Source organism: Ranitomeya imitator, chromosome 3 (assembly GCF_032444005.1).
Source record: "Ranitomeya imitator isolate aRanImi1 chromosome 3, aRanImi1.pri, whole genome shotgun sequence".
NCBI lineage: Eukaryota > Metazoa > Chordata > Amphibia > Anura > Dendrobatidae > Ranitomeya > Ranitomeya imitator.
This window is the reverse complement of record NC_091284.1, coordinates 5,092,819-5,109,765: the sequence shown is the minus strand read 5'-3', so window position 1 is coordinate 5,109,765 and position 16,947 is coordinate 5,092,819. Positions and strand designations below refer to the sequence as shown.

The 16,947-nt window shown below is 47.7% G+C and overlaps 1 protein-coding gene across 1 annotated transcript in view; it reads left to right on the top strand.

Annotated features, from left to right (window-relative positions):
• LOC138672441 (uncharacterized) overlaps positions 1–16,947 on the top strand; it is a 654,503-nt gene that overhangs the window by 616,932 nt on the left and 20,624 nt on the right. Inside the window, exons 17-19 of the mRNA XM_069760413.1 lie at positions 5,964–6,061; positions 7,455–7,545; positions 8,722–9,695. Coding sequence (XP_069616514.1) covers positions 5,964–6,061; positions 7,455–7,545; positions 8,722–9,695 — 1,163 coding nt within the window. The remainder of the gene's footprint in view (positions 1–5,963; positions 6,062–7,454; positions 7,546–8,721; positions 9,696–16,947) is intronic.

The following is a 16,947-nucleotide window of genomic DNA, read 5'->3' as shown; positions in this document are numbered from 1 at the left end:
GCCCACATCACAAACCAGAGCCGTTTCCTGCCGGTGCTTGGTTAGTATAAAAGAAATAAGTGTACGCCAGCTCACTAGTATGTGAGTCTGCCCCGTGAGCCCTGCCGGCAATCAGCGCTCACTCAACAGGCGGATGAGCTCTCAATACTTCCATTATTAAGAGTGTAATCAAAAGGCGTAACCTGCGGCAGAAAGGAAAAAAAATTGAGAGTAAAACACACGGTTCCGCTGTGCACACCCCATATACACATGGCTCAGCTCCGTACACATCGTACACACACGGCTCCGCTCCGTACACCTCGTACACATGGCTCCACTCCGTACACACACGGCTCCGCTCCGTACACCTCGTACACACGGCTCCGCTCCGTACACCTCATACACACGCGGCTCCGCTCCGTACATCTCGTACACACACGGCTCCGCTCCGTACACCTCGTACACACGGCTCCGCTCCGTACACCTCGTACACACACGGCTCCGCTCCGTACACCTCGTACACACGGCTCCGCTCCGTACACCTCATACACACGCAGCTCCGCTCCGTACATCTCGTACACACACGGCTCCGCTCCGTACACCTCGTACACACGGCTCCGCTCCGTACACCTCGTACACACACGGCTCCGCTCCGTACACCTCGTACACACGGCTCCGCTCCGTACACCTCATACACACGCAGCTCCGCTCCGTACACCTCGTACACACGCGGCTCCGCTCCGTACACACGCGGCTCCTCTCCGTACACCTCATACACACGGCTCCGCTCCGTACACCTCGTACACACGCGGCTCCTCTCCGTACACCTCATACACACGGCTCCTCTCCGTACACCTCGTACACACGCGGCTCCTCTCCGTACACCTCATACACACGGCTCCACTCCGTACACCTCGTACACACGGCTCCGCTCCGTACACCTCGTACACACGCGGCTCCGCTCCGTACACCTCGTACACACGCGGCACCGCTCCGCACACCTCGTACACACGCGGCTCCGCTCCGTACACCTCATACACACGCGGCTCCTCTCCGTACACCTCGTACACACGCAGCTCTGCTCCGTACACCTCGTACACACGGCTCTGCTCCGTAAACCTCGTACACACGCAGCTCCGCTCAGTACACATCGTACACATGCGGCTCCACTCGGTACACCTCGTACACACACGGCTCCGCTCCGTACACACGCAGCTCCGCTCAGTACACATCGTACACATGCGGCTCTGCTCCATACACCTCGTACACACGCGGCTCCGCTCCATACACCTCGTACACACGCGGCTCCGCTCTGCACACCCCATACAGACACGGCTCTACTCTGTACACATCATACACATGCGGCTTCGTTCCGTACACATCGTACACACGCGACTCCACTCTGCACACCCCATACACACACGGCTCCGCTCCGTACACCTCGTACACACACGGCTCCGCTCCGTACACCTCGTACACACACGGCTCCGCTCCGTACACCTCGTACACACACGGCTCCGCTCCGTACACCTCGTACACACACGGCTCCGCTCCGAACACCTCGTACACACGGCTCCGCTCCGTACACCTCGTACACACGCGGCTCCGCTCCGTACACCTCGTACACACGGCTCCGCTCCGTACACCTCGTACACACATGGCTCCGCTCCGTACACCTCGTACACACACGTCTCCGCTCTGTACACCTCGTACACACGGCTCCGCTCCGTACACCTCGTACACACAGCTCCGCTCCGTACACCTCGTACACACATGGCTCTGCTCCGTACACCTCGTACACACGGCTCCGCTCCGTACACCTCGTACACACATGGCTCCGCTCCGTACACCTCGTACACACACGGCTCCGCTCCGTACACACACGTCTCCGCTCTGTACACCTCGTACACACGGCTCCGCTCCGTACACCTCGTACACACACGGCTCCGCTCCGTACACCTCGTACACACACGGCTCCGCTCCATACACCTTGTACACACACGGCTCCGCTCCGTACACCTCGTACACACACGTCTCCGCTCTGTACACCTCGTACACACGGCTCCGCTCCGTACACCTCGTACACACACGGCTCCGCTCCGTACACCTCGTACACACACGGCTCCGCTCCGTACACCTCGTACACACACGGCTCCGCTCCTTCCATCTCGTACACACACGGCTCCGCTCCGTACACCTCGTACACACGGCTCCGCTCCGTACACCTCGTACACACACGGCTCCGCTCCGTACACCTCGTACACACACGGCTCCGCTCCGTACACCTCGTACACACACGGCTCCGCTCCGTACACCTCGTACACACACGTCTCCGCTCCATACACCTCGTACACACACGGCTCCGCTCCGTACACCTCGTACACACGGCTCCGCTCCGTACACCTCGTACACACATGGCTCCGCTCCGTACACCTCGTACACACACGGCTCCGCTCCGTACACCTCGTACACACACGTCTCCGCTCTGTACACCTCGTACACACGGCTCCGCTCCGTACACCTCGTACACACATGGCTCCGCTCCGTACACCTCGTACACACATGGCTCCGCTCCGTACACCTCGTACACACGGCTCCGCTCCGTACACCTCGTACACACACGGCTCCGCTCCGTACACCTCGTACACACGGCTCCGCTCCGTACACCTCGTACACACGGCTCCGCTCCGTACACCTCGTACACACACGGCTCCGCTCCGTACACCTCGTACACACACGGCTCCGCTCCGTACACCTCGTACACACACGGCTCCGCTCCGTACACCTCGTACACACACGTCTCCGCTCCGTACACCTCGTACACACGGCTCCGCTCCGTACACCTCGTACACACATGGCTCCGCTCCGTACACCTCGTACACACACGGCTCCGCTCCGTACACCTCGTACACACACGGCTCCGCTCCGTACACCTCGTACACACACGGCTCCGCTCCGTACACCTCGTACACACACGGCTCCGCTCTGTACACCTCGTACACACGGCTCCGCTCCGTACACCTCGTACACACACGGCTCCGCTCCATACACCTCGTACACACGGCTCCGCTCCATACACCTCGTACACACACGTCTCCGCTCTGTACACCTCGTACACACGGCTCCGCTCCGTACACCTCGTACACACACGGCTCCGCTCCGTACACCTCGTACACACACGGCTCCTCTCCGTACACCTCGTACACACACGGCTCCGCTCCATACACCTCGTACACACACGGCTCCGCTCCGTACACCTCGTACACACACGGCTCCTCTCCGTACACCTCGTACACACACGGCTCCGCTCCGTACACCTCGTACACACGGCTCCTCTCCGTACACCTCGTACACACACGGCTCCGCTCCGTACACCTCGTACACACACGGCTCCTCTCCGTACACCTCGTACACACACGGCTCCGCTCCGTACACCTCGTACACACGGCTCCTCTCCGTACACCTCGTACACACACGGCTCCGCTCCGTACACCTCGTACACACGGCTCCTCTCCGTACACCTCGTACACACACGGCTCCGCTCCATACACCTCGTACACACACGGCTCCGCTCCGTACACCTCGTACACACACGGCTCCTCTCCGTACACCTCGTACACACACGGCTCCGCTCCGTACACCTCGTACACACGGCTCCTCTCCGTACACCTCGTACACACACGGCTCCGCTCCGTACACCTCGTGCACACGGCTCCGCTCCGCACACCTCATACACACATGGCTCCGCTCCGTACACCTCGTACACACACGGCTCCGCTCCGTACACCTCATATACACCGCTCCGCTCCGTACACCTCGTACACACACGGCTCCGCTCCGTACACCTCGTACACACACGGCTCCGCTCCGTACACCTCGTACACACACGGCTCCGCTCCGTACACCTCGTACACACGGCTCCTCTCCGTACACCTCGTACACACACGGCTCCGCTCCGTACACCTCGTACACACACGGCTCCGCTCCGTACACCTCGTACACACGGCTCCTCTCCGTACACCTCGTACACACACGGCTCCGCTCCGTACACCTCGTACACACGGCTCCTCTCCGTACACCTCGTACACACACGGCTCCGCTCCGTACACCTCGTACACACACGGCTCCGCTCCGTACACCTCGTACACACACGGCTCCGCTCCGTACACCTCGTACACACACGGCTCCGCTCCGTACACCTCGTACACACACGGCTCCGCTCCGTACACCTCGTACACACGGCTCCGCTACATCCACACTGTAAACCCCTCCTGACCCCTCACATCAACTTCCCCTCATTGACACCATGACAACCAGCACAGCAGAGTCCTGCACACACTGAGGCCCGATCATGTGACCCTGACTCCTCCCCTCCGGTGACCTCATCACAGGTCCTGTCCTGCACACGCTGAGCCCTGATCATGTGACCTTGACTCCTCCCCTTCGGTGACCTCATCACAGGTCCTGGTTCTGCAGGTGGAGGCTCCACACCAGACCTGGAGCAGGTAAAGACCCCAATATCCACAGGTGCCTTCTAATTGGGGGAACTATCAGCTGTAATAATCCTCGGACAGTTCTGCCCTTTATGGAGGTGGCAGGAAGTCTGTGTAGTGACTGTAGCTTCATAGTATCAGCTCCAATCCAAGGGGAGAAGCGATTCCCCCCGAACACTCAGACTGTGGGGGCCGCAGAGAAATGTTATCATTTTCTACTGATAGATACAAACGACCAAACTATGGAAGACGGGAACCAGATAAATGTGTTACCCACATAGTACGGCCCCCCACAGTATAATGTTCTCATAGTGCCGCCATCCCCCCCCACAGTGTTCATATAGAGGCCGGTGGTGATGGAGTCAGTGACCGACTCTGGCCACATCTGTCTCTAGAGCCGTAGTAGAAGATGAAGATGTCGTCCTCATCATGAAGTAGTTATTTCTCATGTCGCGTGTAATGAATATCTCCTGCAGTATTGCTAATGCCGATTCCAGGGTCGGTAAATGAGAGGAGAATTAGCGTTATGGAAGATGAGTCTATGAGGAACGTATTCAGCTGCCGACTCCGAGGAGGAAACTGCTTGTTGTCTGTGGCCTAAATATATAGGATTTATTAGTAGATGTAAAGAAGGAAACTAAATGCTGTAAAATAATAAATCTCCTCATATGTTTCCCTCATTATCTCCAGTAATTGTATTATTACAGGATTCTTCTGATGTTACATCGCTCATCTTCTCATTCAGGTCTCTACAATATCGGATCCTCTCAGTGAAGATCTTCTACAGAAGAGAATTGTCCTGATTTACCCATCAGTGATGGATATGGACAGAGACAAGATGGCGGAGAGGATATTACGCCTCACCCTAGAGATCCTCTTCCGGCTTACTGGAGAGGTGAGAGATTCTGATGACGTCACATTACATCATTCTTATCTATGGGAATAACAGATGGACAGAACTGGAGAGGTGAGGACTCCGGAAATGTCTGTAGTGAGATTTATTAATGTGTCTCTCCATTACCAGGATTACACAGTGGTGAAGAAGACCTCTAGTGATCGCTGTCAGGACCCTGTGTCTGAGGGCTGGGGAAGACCCCTGAGCCCAATCACGGGGCCTCCACCTCACCCCCTGATTCATGTGGACATCAATGACCAGAAGATCCTAGAACTCATCTACAAGATGATTGAGCTGCTGACTGGAGAGGTGACACTGCTGGGAATGCTGGGACATTATACAGTAACACTATGGAGGGATCGGGGGATGACGGGATCATTGTATGTGTCAGGTTCCTATAAGGTGTCAGGATGTCGCTGTCTATTTCTCCATGGAGGAGTGGGAGTATTTAGAAGGACACAGAGATCTGTACAAGGACGTCACGATGGAGGTTCCCCAGCCCCTCACATCTCCAGGTAATACAGGACTAAATACACACGGCCTATAATTATCTGTATGTAAAGAATGAATTCACTCCCTGTATGTGTTTCCTCCAGATCTATCCAGTAAGAGGACAACACCAGAGAGATGTCCCCGTCCTCTTCTTCCACAGGACTGTAACCAAGAAGATCCCAATGCTCCTCAGGACCATCAGGTAGATGGAGAGAAGGTGTCAGGAGATCTCCCCTATGATGTGTAGACGCCGGTGAAGGTCTTGTGCTCAGTGTTGTTTTACCCTCCAGTATTATATGATTTATACTTGTGTGATGATGAAGAAGAAATAGAACAGCGCGCCTCGTGCGGATCAACAAGGTAGGAGAGCTATTGTAACGTTGGCAATGTGCTCGCCTGTGGGAGATGTGCAGCTGCGGCACATCACTGGTTAGGACTGGATAGGAGTTCTGTTAGCTGCTGGTCCACCTGCAGGATCCCATTAGGGTCTAGAACCAAAATTATAGAAGAAAATATATTTTCAGGTGATGCATGGAGCGCTGAGTCCTCAGTGTCCAATCAAGAGTTAAAACTTGAGTATTTGAAAAATCTATTTAAAAATGTCTTGTTAGGAGCAGAACGTGCTTCTTCCTCAGGCAAAATGTAAATATAATATGTACAATGACTCCAGACCATTATATACACCCATGGGCGTCTGCTGACAAATCAGGGGGTAAATAAGTAATGCTGATGATTTCCAATATCCTTCACAACTTTCCACACGGACACCAGACAGCTGGAATGAACGTATAGAAAACACAGGGTAACACTGGTGAGTGGGAATCTTGTGCACCTTGGGCCGAAGTTTCCAATGAGTAATCAATAATTCACTTTTGTCAGTTTCCATGTCCCTACAGGTTTATGTTAAAGGATCAATTGTTTTATAATGTTTTATTCATTATCTCGGGTTTATTTCTGGTCATTAGCATTACTTAATTACCACCTGATTGGTCAGCAGACGCCCATGGGTGTATATAAGGTCTGGAGTCATTGTACATGGTAGATTTATATTTTGCCAGATGAAGGAGCAAGTTCTGCTCTTAAACATGTAACAATCAGTGATGAGCGAGTGCACTCGTTGCTCGGGTGGTCTCCGAGTATTTTTTAGTGCTCGTAGATTTAGTTTTCGTCTCCGCAGCTGAATGATTTACAGCTATTAGCCAGCTAGATTACCTGTGGGCATTCCCTAGCAACCAGGCAACCCCCACATGTACTCAGGCAGGCTAATAGCTGTAAATCATTCAGCTGCGGAGACAAAAACAATCTACAAGCAGTCACAAATACTCGGAGACCACCCGAGCATGCTCTGGAAAAACCGAGCAACGAGTACATTCACTCATCACTAGTAACAATACATTTGTAAATATATATTTCAAGTACTCATGTTTTACCTCTTGATTGGACACTGAGGACTCTGGGCAGCGCTCCATGCATCACCTGAAAATATCTTTTCTTCTACATACTTGTGTGATGAGACCGGTGGAGATGGCAGGATTAGAGCTGATCATAGATGGGACTTCTCCATCTGTCGGTGACTTTTACAATATTTGTTTCAGGGTGAAGATCTGACCCATAATAATACTACAGAGACATATGTGAGGGGGGATGAGCGGTGTAAAGAGGAAATTCCTACATATGGCTACCCAGGTGAGTAGTGACCACTAAATGCAGAGAAGTCACAGATTCTCCTCAGTCCCCGGCTGTGGCTGCTTTATCGGTGGTGTAGTCCGGCCGCATCACAATCATGTGATCACCATTTTACCTCTAGACCACAACAATCTCCTCCACCCAAAACTGTTCAAATGACTTTGGGCATTGAATCCCTTCTTTATAACTTACAACCTGGAAGATCCACCTATTCCCTGGGATTAGAAAACTCTGACTGTTACCTGCCCAGATCTGTAAAGTAACAATGACAGCCAAATGACAGCGTAACTTTGGGCATTGAATCCCTTCTTTATAACTTACAATCTGGAAGATCCACCTATTCCCTGGATTAGAAGACTCTGACCGTTACCTGCCCGATCTGTAAACTACAAAGCCAAATGGCAGCTTACGTAGAATGTGCTGACAAGATAGAAAATCACTTGAAGATAAATATGATGATGGTCCTGTAGGAGAAAGCGGAGGGTGATGATGCTGGTGGCTTCCTAGATCCCTGAGATCTTATCGGATGAATCTCCCTTCTCTCCCTTCTGTGCTGCTGAATGTGATCATATGGTCCCTACAAGACCAGGTCCAGTCTATCAGGGCAAACTTCACTTTTATGATCGACATTAAATATCCAGTGAGGCCAAGTGTGAATTTCTGTCCAATAATAACAGAGATTAATCTATAGGAGTGTTGTCAATTTTGACTACACAGGCGACTTCTGGAAATCAGCACGCAGAGAATGTTGGAAAGTGAAAATTATTTGACTTTGAGAGATCGGATATTGGTGGATTGGTTTCTGGAAGCCATGCTGCTTTTCAACAGCCTTTGAGCCACTAATGATGTGGAAACCTCTGCTTTCTCCACTGACAGATGATGGACCTGTTTTTTGTGAAATGAGTAGAAGTTTTTATTAGTATTATTTTTGCCTGCATAGCATTGTTTGGTGGCTTTTTATTCCAAATTTGGTAGAATGAACAAGCAGTTGAACTCCACGCTCCAATGGTTCATCCTATGAGGTTTTCTATTAGACCGTGAACTGTCATTGTCTTGTTGAATAATTCAATATTTTTCATAATTTTCCATTTTTTACGGACAGTTTAAATAGAAATGTAAAAAAATGTCAAATTCAAGGATATTTTATTTACAAATAATAATTGGTTTTATTCTTAGCAGATGACTGTACCAGGAGATCAGAGGGACGGCTGACATCTCCAATTTTTAAATCCGATAATCTTGAGATTCCACAGGATACAACTGCAGTGACTGTCATTACTCCAGATATACCATCATCCCTTCACTGCAAAGATCTGTCATCTGATCCTATGAAACAGGTCCGGTCTTCTGACTCATTACTGACTACTATGGGAAATCAAAGTCACAAAATATGTATTAAAAAACCAACTGCTTCTAAAGCAAAGAAGACAATTTCATGTTCAGAATATGGAAGTAGTTTTTCCTTCGAAAAGTGTTTTGTTAAACATAAAAAAATTGACACAGCAGAGAACAGATTTTATTGTTCCAAATGTGGGAAATCGTTTAACCAGAAATCAGATGTTGTTAGGCACCAGAGAAGCCATACGGGGGAGAAACCCTTTTTCTGTTTAGAATGTGGAAAATGTTTTAACCGGGAAGACAATCTCAATACCCATCAGAGAATCCACACAGGGGAGAAGGTTTTTACCTGTTCAGAATGTGGGAAATGTTTTAACCAGAAATCAAATCTTGTTAGTCACCAGAGAACTCACACAGGGGAGAAGCCTTTTTCCTGTTCAGAATGTGGGAAATCTTTTGCAGAGAAATCATATTTTATTAAGCACCAGAGAATTCACACAGGGGAGAAGCCATTTTCATGTTCAGAATGTGGGAAATGTTATACAGATAAATCAGATTTGGTTAAGCACCAGAGAACCCACACAGGGGAGAAGCCATTTTCATGTTCAGAATGTGGGAAAAGTTTCAGCCATAAATCAAATTTTGTTGTACATGAGAGAATCCACACAGGAGTGAAGCCCTTTTCCTGTTCAGAATGTGGAAAATGTTTTTCAGATAAATCAAGTTTTATCAGACATCAGAGAACTCACACACAGGAGAAGCCTTTTTCATGCTCAGAATGTGGGAAATGTTTTGTGAAGAAATCATCTTTTGTTAATCATCAGAGCAGTCACATAAGGAAAAAACCTTTTTCATGTCCAGAATGATGAAATGTTTTAACTGAAAAATGTATCTTCTTAAAAGAGTTGTCCACAACTAGGACAACCTCGTCATTTCTTATTTTTGGCTTAGTTAAGATAAAAACACTCATACTCACCTTCCTTGCCCGTGACATGCCAGTGGCGCTCATGTGAGGTTCCTGGGGCTTATGTGAGGCTGCTACATTGCACGAGCCCTGCACCCAATCAATGCCAGCTTCTCTGTTTTTGCCTTCGGAAGTCTTGAAAATCAACAGGAAGCCAGGGGGTTTGGCTGCTCTCCGATTTCCTCTTAATGTTCAATTTGTCAGCAGGTGGGGAACAGTGACGCCATTGCTGACTGGGCGCAGGGCTCACATGATGTAACAATTTCACTTGAGCCCCAGGAATGGAAGTGCTGATATCGCTGGAGCAGCACCTGTATAGGAGGTTTGTATAATTGTTTTCATTTTAACAGGATCAAACCTGAGGAATGAGAAGGGGTTGTCAAAGTATTGGACAGACCCGTAAATCATTAAAAATCCCCCACAGTGAGAAGCCGTTATTATAACTAGAGTGTGAAAATTAATTGCTGAAAATTCATATTTTGTTGACTCTCAAAAAACTTTCTTTACAAGTAATACAAAAACAGACAGTTGTATAATTAAATGAGAAATATTACTTTAGAACTTACTGTATATTTGGACTATAAGACACACTTAGCAAAAACAAATCTTCCTAATAAGTGAGTGCGTCTTATAGACTGGAGGCAGCTTCCTGTGACCGAGGAGAAAACTGAGACGGTGTCCTTCCTGATCACGGAGAGAACCGCTCTCCTCCAGCCCCACACTTATCTACCTGGTGTAAGCCAGTCACCGAGATCATGGAACCAAAAACCCAAGAAAACACTAGCAAAGATATAAAATTAAATATACTTTATTTGCAACAATTTAAAATATAAAATACAGTGTGCACATATATTAGGGCAAGAAAAAAATAATAATTATAAATAAGGGTAGACATGCTTAAAATCAATCATATGCTGAAATCTAAATAGAAGGGGGGGGGGCACCAAAAGGTGTGTTTATATATATATATATATATATATATATATATATATATACACATACAGATCTCCAATGAAAATATACATGATCCTATCAGCCATAAATTGGCAAAGGGATCATATATCTCACTAGCCACATCAAAAACTGAACGTGGCCAAGCAATAAAAAAACCAAATTCATAGGGTAACATTGTGCAATGTGAAATAAATTAGATCCAACCGCAAAAAGCCCCACTACACCGGGTAGCAATGTGCAATGTAGAGAAAGTGCAAAGTGCCAACAGCAAAGAATAAAACAATCCACACATAGGGTAGCAAAGTGCAATATAAAAAAGTGCAAAGTGGCAGCAGCAGCAGATAATTTTGGGAAGATCAATACCTTATAGGTGCCACACAGTCCCAGCAATGTGCACACCCCGACGCACGTTTCGGATAAGAAATCCTTCGTCAGGGGGTAGGGAGTAACAAAATCAAGGGGTTTATATATAACTAGATGGTGGCTCGATTCTAACGCATCGGGTATTCTAGAATATGCATGTCCATGTAGTATATCGCCCAGCCACGTAGTATATTGCCCATCCACGTAGTATATTGTCCATCCACGTAGTATATTGCACAGCGATGTAGTATATTGCCCAGTCACGTAGTATATTGCCCAGCCACTATATTGTCCAGCCACGTAGTATATTGCCCAGCCACGTAGTATATTGCCCAGTCACGTAGTATATTGCCCAGCCACGTAGTATATTGCCCAGTCACATAGTATATTTCCCAGCCACGTAGTATATTGCCCAGCCACGTAGTATATTGTCCATCCACGTAGTATATTGCACAGCGATGTAGTATATTGCCCAGCCACGTAGTATATTGCCCAGCCACGTAGTATATTGCCCAGCCACGTAGTATATTGCCCAGTCACATAGTATATTTCCCAGCCACGTAGTACAGGTCCTTCTCAAAAAATTAGCATATAGTGTTAAATTTCATTATTTACCATAATGTAATGATTACAATTAAACTTTCATATATTATAGATTCATTATCCACCAACTGAAATTTGTCAGGTCTTTTATTGTTTTAATACTGATGATTTTGGCATACAACTCCTGATAACCCAAAAAACCTGTCTCAATAAATTAGCATATTTCACCCATCCAATCAAATAAAAGTGTTTTTTAATAACAAACAAAAAACCCATCAAATAATAATGTTCAGTTATGCACTCAATACTTGGTGGGGAATCCTTTGGCAGAAATGACTGCTTCAATGCGGCGTGGCATGGAGGCAATCAGCCTGTGACACTGCTGAGATGTTATGGAGGCCCAGGATGCTTCAATAGCGGCCTTAAGCTCATCCAGAGTGTTGGGTCTTGCGTCTCTCAACTTTCTCTTCACAATATCCCACAGATTCTCTATGGGGTTCAGGTCAGGAGAGTTGGCAGGCCAATTGAGCACAGTAATACCATGGTCAGTAAACCATTTACCAGTGGTTTTGGCACTGTGAGCAGGTGCCAGGTCGTGCTGAAAAATGAAATCTTCATCTCCATAAAGCATTTCAGCCGATGGAAGCATGAAGTGCTCCAAAATCTCCTGATAGCTAGCTGCATTGACCCTGCCCTTGATGAAACACAGTGGACCAACACCAGCAGCTGACATGGCACCCCACACCATCACTGACTGTGGGTACTTGACACTGGACTTCAGGCATTTTGGCATTTCCTTCTCCCCAGTCTTCCTCCAGACTCTGGCACCTTGATTTCCGAATGACATGCAAAATTTGCTTTCATCAGAAAAAAGTACTTGGGACCACTTAGCAACAGTCCAGTGCTGCTTCTCTGTAGCCCAGGTCAGGCGCTTCTGCCGCTGTTTATGGTTCAAAAGTGGCTTTACCTGGGGAATGCGGCACCTGTAGCCCATTTCCTGCACACGCCTGTGCACGGTGGCTCTGGATGTTTCCACACCAGACTCAGTCCACTGCTTCCTCAGGTTCCCCAAGGTCTGGAATCGGTCCTTCTCCACAATCTTCCTCAGGGTCCGGTCTCCTCTTCTCGTTGTACAGCGTTTTCTGCCACATTGTTTCCTTCCAACAGACTTACCATTGAGGTGCCTTGATACAGCACTCTGGGAACAGCCTATTTGTTGAGAAATTTCTTTCTGGGTCTTACCCTCTTGCTTGAGGGTGTCAATGATGGCCTTCTTGACATCTGTCAGGTCGCTAGTCTTACCCATGATGGGGGTTTTGAGTAATGAACCAGGCAGGGAGTTTATAAAAGCCTCAGGTATCTTTTGCATGTGTTTAGAGTTAATTAGTTCATTCAGAAGATTAGGGTAATAGGTCGTTTAGAGAACCTTTTCTTGATATGCTAATTTATTGAGACAGGTTATCAGGAGTTGTATGCCAAAATCATCAGTATTAAAACAATAAAAGACCTGACAAATTTCAGTTGGTGGATAATGAATCTATAATATATGAAAGTTTAATTGTAATCATTACATTATGGTAAATAATGAAATTTAACACTATATGCTAATTTTTTGAGAAGGACCTGTATATTGCCCAGCCACGTAGTATATTGTCCATCCACGTAGTATATTGCACAGCGATGTAGTATATTGCCCAGCCACGTAGTATATTGCCCAGCCACGTAGTATATTGCCCAGCCACGTAGTATATTGCCCAGTCACGTAGTATATTGCCCAGCCACGTAGTGTATTGCCCAGCCACGTAGTATATTGCCCAGCCACGTAGTATATTGCCCAGCCACGTAGTATATTGCCCAGCCACGTAGTATATTGCCCAGCCACGTAGTATATTGCCCAGCCACGTAGTATATTGCCCAGCCACGTAGTATATTGCCCAGCGACGTAGTACATTGCCCAGTCACGTAGTATATTGCCCAGCCACGTAGTATATTGCCCAGCCACGTAGTATATTGCCCAGCCACGTAGTATATTGCACAGCGATGTAGTATATTGCCCAGCCACGTAGTATATTGCCCAGCCACGTAGTATATTGCCCAGTGACGTAGTACATTGCCCAGTCACGTAGTATATTGCCCTGCCACGTAGTATATTGCCCAGCCACGCAGTATATTGCCCAGCCACGTAGTATATTGGCCAGTGACATAGTATATTGCCCAGTCACGTAGTATATTGCCCAGCCATGTAGTATATTGCCCAGCCACGTAGTATATTGCCCAGCCACGTAGTATATTGGCCAGTGACATAGTATATTGCCCAGCCACGTAGTATATTGCCCAGCCACGTAGTATATTGCCCTGCCACGTAGTATATTGGCCAGTGACATAGTATATTGCCCAGTCACGTAGTATATTGCCCAGCCATGTAGTATATTGCCCAGCCACGTAGTATATTGCCCAGCCACGTAGTATATTGGCCAGTGACATAGTATGTTGCCCAGTCACGTAGTATGTTGCCCAGCCACGTAGTATATTGCCCAGTCACGTAGTATGTTGCCCAGTCACGTAGTATGTTGCCCAGCCACGTAGTATATTGCCCAGCCACGTAGTATATTGCCCAGTCACGTAGTATGTTGCCCAGTCACGTAGTATATTGCCCAGCCACGTAGTATATTACCCAGCGACGTAGTATATTGCCCAGTCATGTAGTATATTGCCCAGTGACGTAGTATATTGCCCAGTCACGTAGTATATTGCCCAGCCACATAGTATATAGCAGAGGCACGTGGTATATTGCCCAGCACAGAGCCACGTAGTATAGAGACTTAAAAAAAAACCAAAAACATATACTCACCTATAGCCCGTTGAAGTCGTGCTATACTTACCATCCGCCGCCTTTCCCGCTCCTCGCCACGCTGCCGGGATCGCTCCATTGCACTCGGCAGCTTCCGGTCCCAGGGCTGGTGTGAGCAGGACCTGTGATGACGTCGCGGTCACATGACCGTGATGTCACAGCAGGTCCTTGTCGCACACCAGCCCTGGGACCGGAAGCTGCCGCTTGCAATGGAGCGATCCCGGGAGCGTGGCGAGGAGCGGGAAAGGCGGCGGAGGGTGAGTATAGCAGGTTTTTTGTTTTTTTAATTATTTTTAACATGACATATTTTTACTATTGATGCTGCATAGGCAGCATCAATAATAAATAGTTGGGGACACACAGGGTTAATAGCAGCCGTAACAGTGCGTTACACCACGGGCCGTTACCGCTGCCATTAACCCTGTGTGAGCGGTGAGTGGAGGGGATTACGGAGCGGGCGCCGGGCAGTGAGTGCAGGGGAGTAGGGGAGGGACTAATCAGACTGTGCCCGTCGCTGATTGGTCGCGGCAGCCATGACAGGCAGCTGCCAAGACCAATCAGTGAACGAATAACCGTGACAGACAGACAGACGGACGGAAGTGACCCTTAGACAATTATGTATATAGATAATCCTCAAGCTGATGTCAAACGCCAGGGTGGTATGCGGCGCAGACGCCGACAGGCAGACCCGGAAGTCACCGCCCACACGTCACGCGGCCGGACGCACGGGGGCTGAGTACCCGGCGTTACCAAGGACACAGAGATGCAGAAGAAGGCGGCATCCCCGGCTGCTGACGGCGCATGCGCACAGCCCCGGCGTCCAACATGAGCAAGAAGTGTAATGAAGTTAGCTAGATGTGGACAGTGAAATTGAATGAAAGCGCCAAGTCTACACAATTCAGCAAGTTGGCAAGTATAAGAACAATAGTGCAAGAGAAGAAGGGGGGACATATATAGCACTATGGGGCATGAAAGATATAGGACAATTACACAGTGCCACTGAAAGTATAACAGTGAAATGTATGTAAAGTGCATCAGGAAGTGCTGGATGGACAATAAGACAAACAAAAGAAAATAGCAATTGCACATAGTGATATTGAAAAAGTAAATATTAGACCTGATAATCATAATGGTCCAATATCCTATATGAAGGTATCAGGAGAAGTTATAATAATGAATAAAGAAAAATATATAAAAAAGAGATGAAAGAACTTAATAATAATCTCAGCTCCCAAAGGAGATTACATATATATATCCCCAAATCTCCATAATAGCCCAGAAAAAAAACAGGAAGACAAAAGGTAATATAATAGAAATAATAATTTAATAATATGTGAGATGCGATCCTGGATGGATGAAGAATGGCACGTAGCGACATACGGACCACATATCAGATATAGCCCGCATTGGCCAATTAATAAATGTGCAACAACCAAGCAATTAAAGGACAAAATTGGAAAAGTTGATAATACATAATATACATTCACATAATAGTGGGATCTTGAGCTTTCAAATATCCGGAAAGAGTCTCCCTCATAATCCAACATTTCACATGACTCAGAAGCCAACTCCGTGGAATAGATGAATAACAGTCCGATATGGAATCCACAGATATATGAAATAGCTAAAATCATAAAAGAAATAAGAAGATTAAAAACCTTGATTAAAAGTAGACATAAGAATAAAGGTTTACACAAAGGGGGCGAAACTCAGATTTTCATTTAAGCCATATGGAGAGACCGTATTTATTGTCCATATCCACCCGGCTTCCATTCTCGCCAGGGGTATACTGATCTTTCCTCCTCTCTCATTCTGCTCAATCATGTCAATACCGATAACTTTCAATAATGAGGCATCACAATTGTGGTGGACTTTAAAATGTTTAGGAATTGTTTTAAGTAGAGATATCGCCTGTATTCCCAGAACATGCTCCCGAGTGCGGACTGGCGGGTGGTCAAACCCACGTATATCAGAGGACAGGGACAGGTTGCATAGTAGATTACAGCTTTAGAATTGCAATTAATTGTGTGTTTAATTTTGTATGTAGATGTACCCTTAGAATTATTAAACTCTTGGGCCCTCAATATGTTAGGGCAGGCCACGCATCTGCCACATGGTTTGCTTCCCCGAAATGATTTAGAGCATGAGGGGAAAGGGAGAAGGGGAGCATTCTTGTGTATATAGTGGCTTTTCACAAGGCAGTCTCCCAAATTTTGGGATCGCCGGTACGTGATATTTGGTTTATCCCCAATATATTGCCGCAGAACGGGATCTGATGGTAGAATAGGCCATGATTTGGCCATATCATGTCGCATTAGTTCAGCCTGGCCATGATGCCGTGTGATAAACCTAACTGGTTGGTTAGAAGTAGATGGCTTATTAGAATACA